This window comes from Cricetulus griseus, chromosome 3 (genome assembly GCF_003668045.3).
Source record: "Cricetulus griseus strain 17A/GY chromosome 3, alternate assembly CriGri-PICRH-1.0, whole genome shotgun sequence".
Lineage (NCBI taxonomy): Eukaryota > Metazoa > Chordata > Mammalia > Rodentia > Cricetidae > Cricetulus > Cricetulus griseus.
This window is the reverse complement of record NC_048596.1, coordinates 155,215,941-155,236,359: the sequence shown is the minus strand read 5'-3', so window position 1 is coordinate 155,236,359 and position 20,419 is coordinate 155,215,941. Positions and strand designations below refer to the sequence as shown.

Sequence of the window (20,419 nt, the reverse complement as noted above, 5' to 3'; positions counted from 1 at the left end):
TGCTCAGGCTGGGGTCCTGTGATCTAGGCTGTACTCTGGAGCGGAAAGTCAGTTTCCCTGTGACAGCAGGGTGGAGTTCAGGTCGTGTGTCCTCACTTACTGTGATGTAATTACCCACCGATTTTCACCTTTCTCATTTGTCTCTCTGTTTTCTTTCTGTCCCCAGTCCTTCCTCCCGTGCTGGTTCCCAGGCACAGTGAGTATAATCCTCAGCACAGCCTTCTGGCACAGTTCCGCAACTTGGGACAGAATGAGCCTCACATGCCACTGAACGCCACGTTTCCAGATTCCTTCCAGCAGCCCAGCACCCACCCGTTTCCCCACTCGCCCAACAGCAGCTACCCCAACTCCCCAGGCAGCAGCAGCAGCACCTACCCTCACTCCCCCACCAGCTCAGACCCAGGCAGCCCTTTCCAGATGCCAGGTAGGAGGGGGCATTCGGGGACACTGCCTTGGGGAGGTGGGTGGGCGTGGCCTGCCGGGAGGCGGGGTGGATGGAACCCTGAGCACATCCTGGTGAACCAGTGCTTGGAGAATATCAGTGTAGGGAGGGGAGTTGTACGTACAGCTGGAGAAGAGGATGGCTTGTTTGAGTCCTGTTACATTTTCCTCTTGTTTTCAAAAGTTTTGAAACAGCTGCATCCTTCTGGGAGTGGCACAATTGTTCCAGTCTCTGCTCTCCATAAAAAGAAAGGGGAAAATGTCATGTTACACACACTGCTGTTCTGAGAAGCGGCTTTGGCGAGCATTTCCGACATTGAAGAACCCTTGCTATCAATGCAGCCGCGGAAGAGCTATTTCCTGAGGGATCATCCCCCCCCCAATTTAATTAGAGTCATTTAGCCAGTGATGTAATCCCAAGAAATATGTACTTTTAACAACAAGGAATTGCAACAGAAGTGCTGGAGACCATCTGCTTGTTTAACTTAGCAAAGACAAAAAGCAGTTATTTTCCTGTTTTAGTCATAACGGATGGTGTAATAGTTATCAAAATAAGTGACTAATTAGAAGATTACACTTTTCAGATAACAGGTTAGTAAACAAGCATCCAAATATTAGTGCCAGAGCTCTTGCCAGTCAACACCAAGAGGGACACGATAAATAAAAGATCATCATGGAATGTATGGGTACTTTTGTGAGGGAAAATGATGGAGCAGGCATGTTTGTAGAGCCACTTAAGGTCTTTACATTAAGTTTCACTTCAGCATCCATGTTGTACCTTCAGAAATTAAAACGTGATCCATGCTTTATTGCTTCCTCTTTCTTCTTTTTAAGCACTTAGTTTTCAGCCTGTTTATTTTGATTTATGTTTTCTGTTTGGGATGAAGATGGGAGATAGATTATTTTAATAACCAAACTAATAATATTTGGTGGTTTCCTAGCCACCCATTCCCTGGCAAGCCCATTGGGTCTGTCTGGTCTACAGGTTAGTGGTGAAAAGGTCTGTTTTATAGGGCTTTTGAGCAGGGGCAACCCCAGGGGAGCCCCAGTGAAAGAATCAAAGGCTATCACTAGACTTCTTCTCGTCCTTGACTGTCAGGGATTAGCACAGGCCCTTGCGAGGAAAGAGGAAGGGCAGTGATCTAGTGGGGATGGTAGAGCACCACCAGCAATGACCCCTGTGAGCCCTGATGCTGCCAGGGTTGCTATGGTGTAAGTTCATTGGGTTCCATTGAGAAGAGACTGCGCCTTTGCTCCTGGCTTGAAGCAAGCAGAGTTAACTTCACCGCTTCAGCAAGAGGCTCGAGTGAGAGGAGGGACTGACTGTGAAGGTTCCAAGGCCTGCTGGCTCTCTGCTCTTTAGCAGCTGGGTTAAGATTCTGCCTGGGACTGGGAAGGGAGGAACCATCAGGGAGCCCTAAACAAGCCAAGTTTGTTCTTTGGATTCTACAGTTGTCCCCTAAGTATTTACCCAAGCATTCGTGGATCCCTACTGCAAAATTTTGTTCTCAAGTCTCTTCTGTATATGCTTGGTAGGCTCACAAACCAATGAGAAGCTTGGTTTTCAAGTCAGGAAAAGGAATGCCCTGTGTTTCACAATAAGAAAATGCCAGGCTTGCATTAGGTAGGGGTGTGTGTGTGTGTGTGTGTGTGTGTGTGTGTGTGTGTGTGTGGTTTCAATAATCATATTATTTGTTGGAAACGACTTAGAAGGTTCTATGTAAATTCTGAAATGGAAGACAGCTGAGATAAGCTGATTTATTGCCTAGTGTTCTGTTATTGGGGATTTTTAAAGTTAGTCACTGCTTAAATGGTTGGGGTGAAGGTAGTAAGGAGATTGCTTAAAGTCATGGGAAACCAAGTCTCAATTAGTAGATTATAGCAAGCAGAGAGCGAATTCCTGGCCATATGTTTGCTCTCAGGCCTGGGAGAGCTTTCCCCTACCAAGTCCTGTCAGGAAGTCTTACATCAGTAAAACCAAACCCCAGGGTTCTTGGGGTCTGCTGCACAAGAGCATATCCATAGGCTCTTCTTGGTGGGTTTAAAGTGACCTGATCCTAGATAGGCATGGGACTCCTGGGACTGATTCACATTTTCTTCTTCTCACTGAAATGTCACTGGAAACAAAGTTTGGGGGTGTGATTGTTACCTAAAGTCCAGTGTCTTCAGCATCTAGTCTTTTGGTGGTGGGAATGAGGGAGGGGTGAGGCAAGGCCTGATGTAGCCAAGGTTGACCTTGACCCCTCCATCTTCGAGTGTGTAGGCCAATCTTTCAGTAAGGAGCTTGATTTGGTTTGAGTGATTAGTGATCTCAGCACAAGGAGGCAGGGACTTGGAGAGCCCTGGGGCTCACTGGCTGAGCAGCCTGGATTCCTGTAGAGCACTAGGCATTAGAAGACCTTGCTCCCCCACCCCACCACCAAAAAAGTGAGGGCTCACCAGATGGCTCGGTGGGCAGAGGCACCTATTGCCATCGTGAGACCCACATGCTGGAGAGACCTAACTCCCCAAGTTATGCTCTGACCCCCACCATAAGTAAAAGGAAAATGTTTACCTAAAGTTATTCTCTGACCCCTGCATACACGTGCACACACATGCATCTGCATGCACGTGAGCAGGCCTACTCATACACAAAAGCTCTCAGCTCTCAGAGGAGAGTATGTGCCTGAAGCATGAATTTTTTTTTCTTTCAAACTTTGTAGCTGACACACCCCCACCTGCTTACCTGCCTCCTGAAGACCCCATGGCCCAGGATGGCTCTCAGCCAATGGACACGAATATGATGGCACCTGCACTGCCCTCCGAGATCAACAGAGGAGGTAAAATGAGTTGTCACTTACTCCTTTTTTAGAGTGTTGTCTGTATGTCCTGTCCAAATGTTACTTTTACTCATTTAGACCTTAAAAAGGTAGCTGTTTGAGAAATATGGAAAACAGGTTTGTTGTTGTTTTAAGCCTAATGGAAAGAATTCTCTAGAACCCATCTTTTTACTTACACTCTGTCACAGTCCCATTTAAGATCTCAGAATTGAATATGGAGGTCTCAGATTCCCACTGGTCTCTGAAATGGCCGTAAGCAGTGCTCTGCCATTTTGTGTTACATAGTTAGGTGAAGTGAGTTTCCAGCATTGGTGGTTAGAAAACCGAACTGTTAGTCACCTCTGAAGACAATCTAAGATGCTGTTTGTTGACCAGTGTTGAATAATCAGCCAAAATTTATTAGTTATGGAAAAATAAACAAGCCTATCTGTGTCCTTAGTCCTTGCTTTCACCTTCAATAAATGAGTAAGTGGTGTATATTATCATGTATACATTTATAAACATATATGCACATATATCAGATAACTGTTTAAGATGCATTTGTCTATGATTTATCACCAATAAATACGGGTTTGTATGGCTGTTTCACATACTTATATACACAAGAGGTTGTTAAGAGATGTCTGGCATACAGAGATAGTGAGAGGAAATGATTGAGTCCTGTTTTACATAACAAATACATCTGTTATTTATATGCTCATGTGTTCAAGTCTTCAGTAACTAATAACTTGAGATCCATGCTGTCAGACATATCTTTAAGTGGGCCTCGAGGAACATGCCATCCACTGTAGTTCAAAGCAGACTCCCATGGGTGATCACACTAGAATCCATACAGCTGGTCTCCCAACAGTTGCCGTGATGTCAGAAAAGACACACATATGCCACATCTGTTTTATGGCCTTATCTGAAACAAGTAATGGTATTTGTTTCCTTTTTTCTGTACTTGAACCTAACTTCATCACCAAAAAATTTAAAGGACAAGATTTTACCCCCTTTCCTCTCAAAGAACTTACAAGCAGAACTGAAGCTCATCATGCTCCCTCTCTGGGGTGGAGTGGGGTGGGGTAGCGCCGGCTGGTCTTCGCCATCAGGCCTATTAAAGCCCTGGAATGATGTGGTGGATGGTCCCACCTTCTTCCCCGGGCCCCAGTGGCAAGTTGAGTAGGTTTAAGGGATCAGAGAATCAGATAATAGACACTGACACCCCACTAACACCAGTCACACACTTACCACTGCCATGAGATGCCATGCTGCTCTGCCAAGTCAGAGCTCAGGGTCAGTGACTCCTGGAGGAGGCCTCCACCAAGCGCTCAGCCTGGGTGTGAAACAGGTTGAAATTAAAAAGCAGCATGCCTGCTGAATTCATCTGATTTTGTTCATTACCCCATTTCCAGTACATGAGAGGCAGCCAGACGTCAGAGTCGCTGATGCTTGTTGAGGGTTAGATGCTGTGCTGCCTTTGTGCCAGTGTAATACCAATAGCAGCATGCCCTGCTCGTGTGTGACTGTACTGCCAAGAACAAGCTCTAGTGCTGACTCTGACTCTGAGTTTTGGATGGTGATGTACCCACGTAGGCTCTTGGGTTGTACTGAATGCACCACTCTGATGGGGGATCTTGGTATGAGAAGGCATATAGGAAGTACCCATGTGACCCTAACTGCTTCAAAAATAAAATTTTAAAATGATGATAATAATCTCAAAGAAACTTAGTTGTAATTTTGTTTTGAAGTTTTCTTTATAGGCTATGTTTTATGGGTCTTAGTCACCTTTAGATCTTGGGAGTTGGAAAGTAAAGGGTCTGATTGAGAGAATAGCCCCTATTCCACTTTTGGAATTTTTATTTGGGGAGCAAGATACCCTCTGTGGACCCTATAATGGTAATGATGAGATTATCTCTGTTACCCCCAAATAGAGACTTACTTTTAAGTTCTTTTTCCTTTAAAGTAGCTTTAAAAATGTTCCCATTTAGAGCCATTTAAAAATCACCTCGTAGTTTCAAAGGAAAAGAACTTTGACTTTTCTCCTGTTGTTACCTGTGGTGGTTTCCCCAGAGCATGGGTCAGCAAGCTACAGCCCGCAGACAGATCAGCCCACTTTCTGTTTTTGTAAATAAAGCTTTATCAGAACACACTTGTGCCCATTTGTTACATATTATCTATGGCTAGGTTTTTTTTTATTTGTTGTTGTTGTTACAAAGGCAGAGTGGAATAGTTGTGATAAAGACCATATGTCTCACAAGATCTTCCTCACCTTTTATAGGAAAAAATGTGTCCAGATGAATAGCATTTTTAACAATGCTGAAAGCTGATAGTAGGCCTATGTGACGGATGGCGCAGCCTTCTCTGGGTTTTGGCACTTGTGAATTACTAAAGCTTTGCTCTTTGAAGAGCAGCAGACAGGGAAGCATTGCCTAGAAACAAGGGAAATAGTATATTTTCAGCTAACCTACTTATATAAAGCAAATAACTTGCCAGTTATGTTAAGAACATGGCAGCACTCGGGAGGCAGAGGCAGGCAGATCTCTGTGAGTTAGAGGCCTGCCTGGTCTACAGAGCTACAAAGAAACCCTGTCTCGAAAAACCGCAAACAAGCAAACAAACAAAAGGATGTGGAAGTCCTTCTCTATCTCCCACTCCTGGTGGATTTTCTTTCCATTTCTTATGTTTGTACACAGAAGCCCTGTGAGGCTCAGATCAGTAATGATCAAGTTGGCAATGGTGTGGTTTGTGTGCCTGGGCTCTCAAAAGGCATGCATAGGAGGTTTTGATGCAGAAAGGGCTCTTTTCCCAGCCTTTTGGTTGAAAGCATTTAGAAGCATTTTCTGTTTGGAGATTCATCAGCCTTAAGAGATTGGGCCTAACAAGCTGCATCCTGTCAGTAAAGCTGGGTAGTTTCCATTGTTGGCCCATTCTGGGAAGGGAGAGACAAACACACCTGCTCGGCATGACTTGAAGCAAATAGAAGGAAGTTAGCATGGAGTCTGGATGAGAGAGATATGATTCATTCGGGGGGAATGGCCAGCTGGCACGGTTTCTTCCTGAGCTATAGCAAAACTGGAGCTGCAGCCATCACTAGCTCTTGTGAAGCCAAGCAGCTTCTTCATGATAGGAAGAAGTTCATTTTCAGGGCCTTGAGAAAGCAGAGGTCTGCCAAGGCTTTGCCAAAAGCAGTTCCTTTCTTCACCAGCCCCATTGGCACATCTCCGGGCCCCTCCTGTTCCTGTGCCACTTGCTTTCCCACTGGTCACTTGTATTTCTTGTAGGTAGTGTGCCAGCAGGAGTGATTTCAATTATTTCTGTATGTTAATGAGCAAGTAATAGGTCATTTGTATTCAGCAAGCGCTGTTGCCCAGCTTGCTGAGCTGGTATTTCGGATCTCTGCCAGTTCCCCAATGAAAGGAGAATGCTACCCTTAATAAGAAGTACTTTGGATCTCACAGAAATGACCCATGTGATCCTCCCTGACTAGTTGCCACTCCCTGACTTCGTTCCACCGTGCTCAGCCAGTTTTACAATGCGGTTTCTCGTTGGGGTGCTCCAGGCGTAACTGTGAGCAAATTTCTTTCCTTCTTTCAGATGTTCAAGCTGTTGCTTATGAGGAACCAAAGCACTGGTGCTCTATTGTGTACTATGAGCTCAACAACCGCGTGGGCGAAGCGTTCCACGCCTCCTCCACAAGTGTGCTGGTGGATGGTTTCACTGATCCTTCCAACAATAAGAACCGCTTCTGCCTTGGGCTGCTCTCCAACGTTAACCGGAACTCCACAATAGAAAACACCAGGAGACATATTGGAAAAGGTAAGTGTCCCTTTACCCCTCCTGCAAATGTTCATCTTTTGTTCCTCTAGAAGTGACCCGATGATTCTTGTGGTAAATGCCAGATGTTCAGACGCTGCTGTTTGAAGTATTTTTCGAATTCATATTATCTGGAAATTGTTCCAGTCATTGATCCTAAGATCCCATGATATTGTTAGCTGTCAGCTGACACTGCTTTGTTATTGTGGGGCACTACGCTGTCCAACATTTTGTTATAAGTGAAATATCTTTTAAAACAATTCTTACATTTATGTATTACATGTTTGTGTGTACATGTGTGTGTAAGTTCCTTGGTTAGAGGACAGCTGTGGAAGTCAGTTCTCTACTTCTGCCATGTGGATACTAGGAATCAAACTCAAGTCATCAGGCTTGGTGGCAAGCACCTCTAACCACTGAACCATCTCAGCATCCCAAATATCTTTCTTAGGGGACTTAACTATTTACTAGTGGTAGATTAAAACAGTTGTATAACATTTATATGTATTTATTGTATGATTAAGTCAATGACCAGATGTGTGGGTAGTGCTCAGAGCTTAGCTTTCCCTGTGGAACATGCAATCAAGAAGGGGTGTGGCATTCCTCGGAAGTGTCAGTGTAAAATCATAATTTAATGACATGACGTGTGTTTATATGCTCTTGTGCATATGTCTGTATGGGAGCCTGTCTATATATACCCTCTGAATATGAATGTGGTTTCTGCCTTGTTAGCTGAGAAGGCAAAGATACAAAATAGCAATAAGCACATCTAGTGTCCAGATCATTGCTGCAGATATCTATCCCCACTGAGGCAAACTGGCTGCCTCCAAATCTGTGATGAGCTGCGCCTGGTGCATCTCACGTGACACAAAGTGAAGACAAGTTTCTGAAAATGTTGGTGCCTCTCGGGATACAGCTGTCCGTGGCGGGTTTGTTCTGGGGTCCTGAGGACTAAAATCCAAGCGTGCTTAGTTCCCTTATCTAAAACAATGTAGCGTATCCTGTAACATGCATGCTCAGCTCCCTTACATAAAAAACAGTGTAGTGTGTCATGTAACTTAGGCATGTCACCTTTCAGGTGCTCTTACGATGACACTGCAGAGTCCACATTATGTAAATAGTTGTACTATTGAGTGACTCTGGAGAAGGCAACATTACTCTGTACGGTAATGTTGGTGCTATTAAAAAAATCACTTTTGATATGTGCATAGTTGAGACTGGATTCCAGATCCAGACATAATGAAAAGCAACGATGATTAACTGCAGTAGTGGATCTTAAGACATAACTCCTGGAACAGAAAATCAAGAATCCAAAGTCAGGTTTGACTACATACATAGTCAGATCCTATCCAGTAAGTAAACCCTAATTGATACTGCCATACTAATAGAGAAGTGAATTAATTGGCAAGTTCGGTAGCTAAATAGACAGTGAGTGCTAGAATGCAAACATCACCACTTTGTAACTAGTGTAGTAAGAATAGGACTGGTAAGATGGCACAGTGGGTAAAGGGGCTTTCGCCAAGCCTAACAAACTAAGTTCAATCTCCAGGACCACATGGTAGGAGAAAGCCAACTCTGATCTTCACACACATGATAGCACATGCCTCGCACACACATCACACACATATAGAACAAGTAAATGTATTAAGAACAAAATATGAAGAGAAATTTTTATGAGAATCGAGGTGTTTGCATGTTTTAAAGTATTTCTCCCCAAACTATTTTAGTTGCAAATAAAAATTAGTTGCAGCATAAAATTAATTATACAGTGGATAAAATCTGCATAGTCAGTAAATTGGTTGGTCCTCCGTCTTGAAGTCACCAATGAGTAGTGTATGTGTGGAAGGCAGAAGCAGGGAGATCTCTCAGGCCAGCCAGGACTACATCGTGAGACCCTGTCTCTAAGTAAATAAATAAAGTAAAAAGAGAACCAGCATCTACAGCAATTCATCAGGTAAAACGGTTATTTTAATAGGTGCTTGAGAAGACATTTGAGAAGATTTTTAACATTTATTCTTAGATTCAAAGAGGAAACCTAACAACTGTGGAACTTGGTGAACATTTCCTTAATGTGACCAAAGGAAGAGAAGATGGAAATGACAGCCTATGGTGAAATGGTAGAACTTAGGTTCATATCACAGATGGGCATTTTCTTGTGCCTGGAGACCTCTGACATTTTCTGTCAATACGTTTAGAATGAAGGAGTGCGTATTTCATTAAATTTAAGGTTACTATTCCCCCAAAGTAGCAAAAAGTATGGTAGAATTTCCTCTTTAGGAAATTAGGAGGGAAGTAAGGATTCTAGGGATGCATTTAAAGTCCCTCCAGATGTCTGACTAACGGACCCAGTGTAGAATTAGGAATGATGAAGAAGCCAAGGTTACCTATCCTTAAGTAGAAGCTAAGGACTTACCTCTGGAACCGCAAGCAGGAAGCTAAGAGATCCTGTAGACATTATTGTAGATGTCATGACCAACTTGGTAATATTCTTGGGATGGATTCTCAGAGTGAAGCTAGCAGGCCAGGAGCTCTTGGTTCCATATACTTTTTAGAAAGTTCTTATGTGTTGATTCCCTTCAAGACTGTTCTGTCATTCTGCTTACCCAGAAGATTGTACAACCAGTTTCCTGACCTGTCACTGTGATGAAACACCATGAACATGGCAACTTAAAGAAGTTTATTTAAGTTCATGGTTCTGTCATGGCAGGGAAACATAGCAACAGGAGGCTTGGTGGCTGGGACAGAAGCAGAGGGCTCGAGGGCTCGAATCTTGAACCACAAGCACAAAACAAAGAGAGTGAACTAGAAATGGCACAAGACTTTAAACTTCCAAAGCCACCTGGAGAGATACTTCCTCCCACTGGGCTATGCTAGAGAGAGAGAAAAATCGAATATACAGGCAGCCTTTGTTCATTAAAGGGGTGGGTTAATACTGTGAAAACACTTCAAGTAGATAGTAATTCCTTCTAAATTTTTGTGACTTAAAACAAGTTAGATTACAGTGTGATGTTTTGTGGAAGCTGTACAGTATGATGCCAATATTACTTGAAAGGGTAAATAAGAATAGTTAAATTTTTTAATGGCTGCATAAAGAAAAAATGTGCCATTAGGACTAAAATGACATTGCAAAACTACAAATAAATAACTGTGTAGACAAAACAGTGCAATAAAATTGGACTCATTCTCTACTGACATAGAGGATAGGTTAGTGACGGCAGCAGGTCAGTGGCCTCCCCTAGTGGTCCTGAGTGTATACCATGCGTGTAAGTGATTAGTGTGCGTCTGTAAAAAGGCAAACAATTAAAAAGCTTTATGAAAATATATTTGATCTGAAAGGTAGTTTTCTATCTCAACAAAAATCATAAATTCAACTAAAGGGTTGTAAACGTCTCTGGGTTGAAACATATACCTAAATCTATTTATCTGTCTGTCTATGTATCATCTTTCTATACATGTTTACACATATGTAAAATGAATAAAATTGAAAGACAAAAGAGTAACAGGAAAATACAAAATAAATTATTTCTATCTAGCTCTAAATGCACAACTCATAAAAAAAAAATGATGATTAAGGGCCTACAACCGCAGTGGGGTAATAGGTGAGATGTCAAGGCAGTGAGTTCACAGGAGATACCCAAATGGCCACTAAACCAAGGGTATGCCCAGCCCCATGTGCAAATTAAAGCAATTCCCTTTGCAGCTGTGAACACTTGGCTTTTGTGTAAGCTCAGTGTCAGTGCTGCTGTGGGTCAGCTGATCATAGCACTCACAGTGCTGATGTAACACAAGCATTCTGGAAAGTCGTTTGGCAAAGTGATTCAAAGGCCTTCGATCCAGCCATTTAACTTCCAGGAATGCCTCTTACAGATATTAGTAAAAACCATCCACTGACATTTGTCATGACTGCAATAGTAGATAATTAGTGTCAACACTGGTCTGCTGAGGGAGCCTGGTTAAACAGAGCAGCACAGTCATACAGAAATGTGAGAGTTTGCAACAGAGGCTTTAATGATTGCAAAACTGGACACAGTACTGCAGACTATTAAATTAACAAGCATTTTTCTCTGTTGCTGAAGGAATGTCAATATTTTCCACATCTTTATATTTTCATATATTATCTTAATTTTCTAAATTAAAAAGTCATCATTTTTGATATGGGGGGTTTCTTCTTAAAAAGTTTTCTCTATATTTTTGCTCTTAAATATATCTATCTATATCACTAAACAAAATGGATTTCTGCCACAGTGGGTAGAGCTGATACTGGAGTCTTAGCCCTGTGTATCTGTAGAAATGCCACATGGTGTTTCCTCAGACAGTCACAGTAGCATTTTCTACTAAGCCGTTCCAGGGTAACCTGCAGGGCTCAAAGCCACACTACCTGCCTGTATGCTAGCCTCTTCTTACTCCCTCGTGAGGCTTAGCCAGAGGGTCCATCTTCCTCTTTAAAGATTTGCTTTTGTTTATTTTGTGTGTGTATAGCGGGGCACGTAGCAGTCAGAGGACAACTTTGCAGAATTGGTTGTCTCCTTCTTTCAGCTTTACTAGGAGGGGATCCAGGTCTCTGCCCCCTTCTCCCTGAGAAGGTGGGATGTTGCCTGGTCTCCCAGCATTCTAAGTTGTAAGAAGTTTTCAGTTACTGTTTTTAGTAGTTATTTCAGCGAGCTCTTATTTCACACAGCACTTTTTTTTTCTATTTAAAAGGCGTCTGTTTTTAACTAAACCTCATGTCTTACAGCTTCCAGCAGTATTCTTCAACCCAGGTTTCATTCCTCCGTGTTTATTGGTCATCCCTTCTCTCTCTCTCTGAAGTTTTCTGAACACTTTAGCCTTGGCATAAATGCAGAAGATTTTAAGCACACAGGATACCCCAGGAAACTACAGGTTTTATTAGGCTCTATTTTTAGAGTGTGCATATACTTTCAACTCTGGTCAAGCAGGACATCAAACACCAAAATGAAAGTGTCATGCTTTATTATTTTTGAGAGACTTTGTTAGTTCCCTAACACACTGGTTATCACAAGCATAATATGGTTAGCTAGATGTCTGTCAGAATGGCTATGTGAGTGGCCAAATTTGACTCTGCCTGGGTGCCTTTCACCCTATGACTGACATGATCTGTCCTCTCACAGGCGTCCACCTGTACTATGTTGGAGGAGAAGTGTATGCCGAATGCCTGAGTGACAGCAGCATCTTTGTGCAGAGTCGGAACTGCAACTACCATCATGGGTTTCATCCCACCACTGTCTGCAAGATCCCCAGTGGGTGTAGCTTGAAAATTTTCAACAACCAAGAGTTTGCTCAGCTATTGGCACAGTCTGTGAACCATGGTTTTGAGACTGTGTATGAACTCACCAAAATGTGCACTATTCGAATGAGTTTCGTGAAGGTGAGCAGTGCCCGCCCATCTCATTCAGGCCTGACCCCCCGCCCACCCCTGCTATTTCCAATATGTATACCTGTGCCTTCCTGGTATATATTCCTATCAGCGCCCAGCAAGAGCACCAGTGTCCAAGAGGTTGTCATGGGAACATAGAATATAGTCCTCTCCTCCCACCATGCAGGTCCCAGAGATAGAACTCAGGCCTCCAGGCTTGATGGCAGGCACCTTTATCTCCCCCTGCCCCCCAGCCATCTTGCTGTTTGTTCCTGGTCAAGCTAAGGGTTTAATGTAGTCCAGGCAGGCCTCTAGCTGGCTGAGGATAAGTTTGAAATCCTGATCCATCAGCTCTACATCTAGGATTCTAGGCCTGTGTGCCTCTACCACCCCATTGTCGGGGCTCTGGTATGCTGGGCCAGTGTCCCACTCACTGTGCTGTCCTCGGACCCATAGCTACTATAATATCATAGAAAATGTTATGTATTTAACATGAAGCTTAAATGCACGACCATTCTATGAGATCAGCTAAATAAATGTGTCTTTGTTCTTCTCTGCTTTTAGTATGGTCAGGATGCTGGTGCTTATTGGTTATAGATAGTATGATCTTGCATGGTCTGTGGGGTGGCTCAGGAAGAAAAGGCACCTATGGCACTTAGATTCTTGGTGGGACCCGTGTGATAGAAAGACAGAACCAACTCCTTCTAATTTTTTCTCTGGCTTCCACGTGTGTATATATCCACTCACACACAGGGCTGGAGGGAAATAAATGTAACAAAATAAGTAAGTGGAAAGTTAACCACACTGGAAATTATTTTAAGTTGGTCATATATTTTTTTAAGTATTTCTAGTAAATCTTGTGCCTTGTGTATACCTCAAAAGTTAGCAGGGCTCTTGCCTTTCACGCTGAGTGTTCTGCAATATCGCCGAAAGGAGAGCATCCAAGTCATTGCTTAGCTCTGTCCTCTTCTGTGGCTAAGACAGAAGTTTTTAAGAAGCTATTGAAAAATAATTTTTTAAGTGTGTATCTGATGACAGCACAGTCTAGTAACTGCCTGGTCTCTGAAGTCTCCATGATAAGTCTTTATCCCGCTTTACCTTGAGGAAGAGTGCTAATTACACGCCTGGGTGAGGCAGTCATCTTTCATGTGCTGTCTTCAAAAGCTCTCTGACTTCTTGTTGGGCCTGTTTAGTGATGTGTTCATCACCGGGGTTGAGTCCAGAGCCATGCTTTGTTCATCGTCATCCAGATCAAAGGAGTTTTCCTCCTTCTGGCCAAATGTGGTGCCTCTTTAACCCTAAAGGAGGCCTTTCTTTGCCCCTTGAAGAAGTTGTCCTGTGTGTCATATACAAATGTGACCACAGAGTCTCTCCTTGTTCATTATTCACGAGCGCCATTTATTTTTGACTTCACATTTTGGCTCAGATGATTTTTAAAATGAGGCCAGCAACTTGCCGAAGTGCTTATTGTTGGAAGGGAGAACTCCTTAGTGGTTGTGTTAACTGGTTGAGGTACAGGACTTTCTCAGACTTTCTGCTCTTGACCTGTAAAATGGGTCTGGGTGGCATTGGGACCTTGGTAATTATTCTCAAGGTCCCTTGATGGCGCTGTGATTATTGAGTTTTTAAAGAAGCTTTGGTTCCTGTGCTCCAATAAGCTTTCTCCTTGCATTTGACTTCAAAAATGCATTACACAACTAGCAGTTAATAGTTACTTTTGTATAGCTAAAAACATTTACTTTAATATAAGGTATTTAAAGATTTATTCCTTTACTCTTATCAGTGTGTGTGTGTGTGTGTGTGTGTGTGTGTGTGTGTGTGTGTGTGCGCACCCATGGAGGTCAGAAGAGGGTGTCAGATCTCTTGTACCAGGAGTTAGAAGCGGTGGGTTTCTGGACCAAAGCTCAGGTCCTCTGGAACAGCAGCAAGTACTCTAAGCTGATAACCCATCTCTTCAGCCCAAAGCTACATTCAGAATTTGTTAACATCATTCTTCCAGCAAATACCTTACCACTATTCCAAAAAGACAATACAAAGAGAAAAAAAATGCTTCTAAAACATTTACCTTCAAGATGCATATGGCTCCCAGTGGGTTTAATAATAATACCACAGCATAAAAAAAATTTAACATGCACTAGCATGGAAGCCTGTGCAAGGTGTGATGGATATGGCTGGGGGTTTAGGATAGACAAATCCTACTAAAGAACGAGCTGGTGGGCTGGAGAGACGGCTCAGCAGTTCAGAGCATTTGCTGCTCTTCCAGAGGACCTGAGTTCTGTTTCGAGCACCACTCCAGGCAGCTCATAATTGCCTGTAACTCTGTCTCCAAAAATCTGACACCTTCTTTTGTCCTCCATGGGTACATGCGGACACATGCACTAGATGCTTGCACATACACATAATAAATAATAAATCTTCTTGAAAGCTCGGTCACCATAACATAACCATCACCACACAAGACATCATATGTTGGCCTCAAAAGCTTTGCATACTTTCTGTAGCTCTGCAGAGAAGGAGCCTCAATTCACTGCTCTTCCAAGTGTCTTGTAGAAATGGTGCAGGGTGTCTTTCTACCATTAATAGGCAGTCTCATGTTATTTTTAGATGATTTTTGTTGTTTACATAAAATTATACTTTAATGAATGTTAAAAACCAAATCCTCCCTATCTGAAAAATCCAAATCGGTTTGGCCCAGAAAGTATCTGTGGAGCTTCTGTCACATACTGGTGACCATCTTGGATGCTGGAGGTCAGTGGTAAGCCCCCATCTTCAAATAACTCACTCTCTGAAGAGACAGACCTGCATGGTAACTGTCACTGTTGAATATTCAAACCCAGGGACATACATGCATATACATGGGTGGAGTTCATGTGCCCCAACTTTGTCCTAAAAGTTTTCATATTCTGTGTATTTCTTAAAACTGATGCAGAAAGTATGTAGCAGAGGTCAAAGACTCTAGTGGCTATTATTCTTTACAAGCAAGGATCAGGCAGAACTTTATGCTTTTCTTATCACCCACACGAACACCATTTTTTATTTTCAACTTAAGACAGTCTGACTGTATAACCCAGGTTAGCCCTCAAACTCAGTGTGGCTCAGACTGACCTTGAAGTCATGATCCTTCTTCCTCAGCCTCCCACTAGTGCTGAGATTACAGGTGTATCCTGTTACCTGGCTTTCATGGTGACTTCTGTGGAGCATTCTTGTCCTACCTGGTCATTCTGAAGCCATCTAGCAAACCACCTTCTTGGCCAGATGCATGCCAGAACCTGTTGCTTCAGGGCAATGACTAGGTATCAAGAAGAACTTTGGGAATGTGTAACTGTTCTTCTGTCAGTTTCACTTGAGACTGAAAGATCAAGAGATCTGTGTTGTTGACAGAAGAATTTCAGATGTCAGTGGGGAAGAAGCAGAATGTCCGTCTGTCTGACATCACCTTCACTGTAAAGGCAGAATTCAATGATAGCTGTGACAGGGCTGGGGATGTCACTGAGGCCTGTGAGAGGCCTTGGGTTTCCATCCTGGTGTCACAGAAATGGGTAGAAGGGTACTAATCATGGTAACCCACACCTGTAATCCCAGCACATGGGAGGCTGAAGCCTGAGGATTGCCACAGGTTTGCAGCTAGCTGGACCATATAGTGAATTTCAGTCCAGCTGGGCTACAGAGAAAAACGGTGTCTGAAAGAAGAAAAAAAATAGGGCTGAGGAGACAGTCTGTGAAATGTTTCCCATGCAGCCATAAGAACTGGATTTGGATCCCCAGTACCCATTTCAAAAAGAAAAAAATGCCAGGGAGCTGGTGAGATAGTTTTGTGGGTAAAGGAAAGACACTTACTGCACAGCATGAAACAGAGGGTGGAATGTTTCACCTCCTCTTAGAACACTCGGCATGCTGTGCAGTAAGTGCGGTAAGCATGCACCCAAGTTCGGTTCCCATGAGGCACGTTGTATGACACTGTTCTTGAGGAAACAGGAACAAATGTCTACTCACCTCAGAGAGGAAACCAATGACAGACCAAAGTATGGGTACCATTGAAGTTCAGCTTGGAGAACCATTGAGTTTTATTGGGGTTACTTAGAGGAACACAAATGACTCAAAGACAGCTACATCGCCAAGAGCCCACCCCAGCATGGGTGGCCTCTCTCAAAAGCTGAGAATCTGGAGTTTGCTACCTATATGCAGACAGCTCAACAGGCTGGAGCATGTCATCCCAGAAGCAGGCAGCCTAGGCGGTCTGAGTGTCTCAGCAGTCCTTACTGCTCATATCAGCCTGGGGAGGGAGGGCCTTGTGAGTCTGGTCAGTTTCAGGGACTTTCTAAAGTTTTTAAGATGTCTGCTTCCTAAGTTTTAAGGAGTTTGTCTAGAGGGTGGAATGTTTCACCTCCCCTTAGAACATTCAGCAATTCTGGAGCTTCCCCCTAAGACAGGTTTTATCTTTGAAGAAATTGCTACACAACACGTGTGAAAGGTGAGAGGAGAACCAACTTCACAGATTTGTTCTCTGAGCTCCACATGCACACTGTGGTGTACATACATACACATATATGCAACAACAACAAAAAGCTGGGTGCAGGGCTGTGTGTAGTCCCAGCATGGGAGACAGATAGGATCCCTTAGGCTTGCTGGCCGCCAGTCTAGCCTGTTTGGCAAAAGTCCATGTGCAGCAAGAGAACTCATCTCAGAAAATACAATGCAGTGTGATTGAAGAAGACGGCCAGTGTAGACCCCTGTGCTCTCCAGACATGGACACACAGATAAAGGGTCAAGGGATTGTTCAGTTAAAGGTGTAGGACTCTTAAAGAGGCCCTGGGTTCAGTCCCAGCATCCAGCTGAAGTGGATCACGAGAGCCTGTAACTCCAGCTCCAGGATCCAACATCTTCTGAACTCCACAGATACCACACATTCATAGGGAAATCCATACTCACATACATATTTGCACAATTTTTAAATAAAATATTAAAAAAATAAGTAAAGCCAGTTTGATAATACATGCCTTTTATTCCAGTGCTCAGAAATCAGACAGGTAAGCTCTGAGTTTGAGGCCAGTTGGGTCTACATAGGGAGTTTAGGCCAACCAGGGCTACTCAGTAAGAATATGTCCTAAAAGTATAAGTAAGTAAGTAAGTAAGTAAAGTTTTAACATAACAGTAATGTAGTGGGAAATAAATATTTAAAATATCTTTTTGTTTTGTTTTGTTTTTGTTTTTCTGAGACAGGGCTTCTCTGTGGCTTTGGAGGCTATCCTGGAACTAGCTCTTGTAGATCACGCTGGTCTCGAACTCACAGAGATCCCCCGGCTCTGCTTCCTGAGTGCTGGGATCAAAGGCGTGCACCACCACTGTCCGGCCAAAATATCTTTATTCAAACAACTATTCAATGTATTTTAAATTTTTAATTACCCAAGACTAGTAATTTTTATTTATTTATTTAAACAAGGTCTCATTCTGTACCCCTGACTGGCCTGGAACTCACAGAGATCTGCCTGTTCCTGCTTCCCAAATGCTGGGATTAAAGGCATGTGCCACTACACCAGACAAAATAGGTGATCCTGGGGTCCTTGGCTAGACTTTTGGTGGCCAATGTCCATCCCCAAAAATTACCCACCAAATTACCCATGCATTTGTGGTATGTTTGTTTTCTTGTGGGACATAGCCAAGAGTCCAAACATAATTATGTGAACTGATCATATGATCTTTTTACTTGGTAGGGTGACTCAATGAGATAAAGAGTTAAATGACACCATTGTGCTTTCTTTTTCCTAGGGTTGGGGAGCCGAGTACCACAGGCAGGATGTTACTAGCACCCCCTGCTGGATTGAGATACATCTGCATGGCCCTCTCCAGTGGCTGGATAAAGTTCTTACCCAGATGGGTTCGCCCCACAATCCTATTTCCTCAGTGTCTTAAAGGGCCTCGGCTTCTGTCTCTTGCAAACTGTTGAGCCTTGCATGTACTTGAAGGATGGATATGTCAAGACGGGTGAAGACCTGACAAGGGAGCCTTGATAATACTTGACCTCTGTGACCAACTGTTGGATTGAGAAATTAACAAACCTTGGTAACATGCTGTTGATATCAAGAATCTGTTTAGTTTACATTGTGACATTCTGTTGTATGATCAACTAAAATGTTGACTTTTAGCAGGACTTTTGTGTATAGTTTTAAAAGAGATGGCCAAGCCAGGGACAAATTATCTATTAGAAGAAGAACAATCCTGAGCAGTCCTTTTGTTTGGAGTGTTTGGCATAATGTTACGCTAATAGTCTTTGAAGTATGCTCTTCATCAGGTTCTGAGCCCACATTGAATCATCTTCTCATGGGTTTTCATAATATTTTAAAACTGTTTGTTTAGAAATGAATGGGGTTCTTTGTTTTTAAAGGTGAATCTTTATGACATATATAGTATTCTTTCTAAAACCGTATGCTGACTGTAGTGCTGTCTGAATGACGTCAGGCTTGTACTCTTTGCTAAATATGTATATACAGAATATTTGGAGGTTAGGAATAGTCTAAATGGCTAGTGGATCTAGAAGGTATTTGTGGGTGGGGTCGGGGAAAAGAAATGACAACCGCAAACGTAGACTATGCCATAACATTGAGTTTGTTGTCTTAAATGAGCAAGCTGGTGTCTGAATTTGCTGTGTTTCAGTTTTTTAGAGTTTTATCTGACTTTTTTCCTTTCTTTTCTTCTATCTCATCTGCTCTACACGGAAGTTAAGCAGCTGGTTAATTCCTGTAACTGTGAGAGCAAATGAATAATTCCTTTTATTTGCAAATCAACTGGCTTTGTGTTTCAGTGCCCGGTATATGAAAGGCTTGAATTTAATGAGCAGTTTTTACAGAGTTTACAATACAGGCATAGGCTTTAATTTCCAAATGAATTGTTTGCCAAACCTAGTAACCGTGTTCATTAGTCACAGGTTTAAAGAAGATCCTTATTGGAATCCATTTCAAACATTTTTATTTTGTTTTGGTTTTTTATACTGTTTGGTTTTGTTTTCTTCTGTTAATTTTTTCTATTCTCCTCTGCTCTTATACACTGAGTACCTTTATCCCAACACTAGCGGGTTTTCTCTACTGGACAATTTTAAATAAACCTGTCATTATTGCTTCCTTTGATTAAAAATGTGTCATTTTCTTTCTTTGCTTGTTAAAATTTGGGATCGGTAAGATGTGGTCTTTTGAGTGCTCTCACCAGATACAAAAAGCTCGTTGGTAAAGTGGGGACACAGAACCTGGCTTGCTAAAAGAGCAGAGTGATCTAAAGTCAGGAGAAAGGACACATAAAGCTGGGAAAAACTAAGGGAAAAGCAATGAAGGAGGGCATGTACCATGGTGCACCTGTACAGATTACAGGGTAGCTGATGGAGCTGGTCCCCTCCATGATGTGAGTTTCAAACATCAAACAGGTCCTCCGGCTTGGCAGCAAACCCATTTCCCACTGAGCCTTTCAGCAGCCCACAAGTGTGTGAGCTTTTTATTCAAGGGGCTTCGCAGTAGCATAGTTTCCCAATCTGAAGGGTAACCATAGGGGAATGTAGCCAGGGCAGGCCAAAAACTGAACGCACAGGAGAAAGTTACCTTTGTGCAGTTTTACTGGGATGGGATGATCCCCCTCCCCCTTTCCCACCATGGGTAGTTTTTAAAATTTTTTCTGAAAAAGAAACAATTTGAGGTCATGTTCTCTAGCCACACAAATGCCACTGTTTTACCTCACATTCTCTCCTGGAATTGGTGTACAACCCCAAAATTTAAGGGTCTACTGCCCCCCACCAATTGAAATCCACTTTAAAAGAAAAGAATGCCTTGCTCCCCACCCACTGAAACTACAAAATGTATCCCCATAAACAGTGATCCAAATTTCTGCTTGTTACTGTTGCCTCCAAAAAACATCAATGGCAAGCAGAGGAAGCTTAGGCCAGGAGACCTTCACTGTTACAGTTTCCTGCCCACCCTTGCTACTTGCTAGACTGCTTGGCTTCTGTGGACCT

The 20,419-nt window shown here is 42.8% G+C and overlaps 1 protein-coding gene across 1 annotated transcript in view; it reads left to right on the top strand.

The window, feature by feature from the left end:
- Smad1 (SMAD family member 1) overlaps positions 1 to 19,554 on the top strand; it is a 64,579-nt gene extending 45,025 nt beyond the window's left edge. Inside the window, exons 3-7 of the mRNA XM_027404890.2 lie at positions 167 to 424; positions 3,144 to 3,260; positions 6,837 to 7,058; positions 12,182 to 12,438; positions 18,193 to 19,554. Coding sequence (XP_027260691.1) covers positions 167 to 424; positions 3,144 to 3,260; positions 6,837 to 7,058; positions 12,182 to 12,438; positions 18,193 to 18,336 — 998 coding nt within the window. The 3' untranslated portion in view covers positions 18,337 to 19,554. The remainder of the gene's footprint in view (positions 1 to 166; positions 425 to 3,143; positions 3,261 to 6,836; positions 7,059 to 12,181; positions 12,439 to 18,192) is intronic.
- Positions 19,555 to 20,419: the final 865 nt, after the last annotated feature.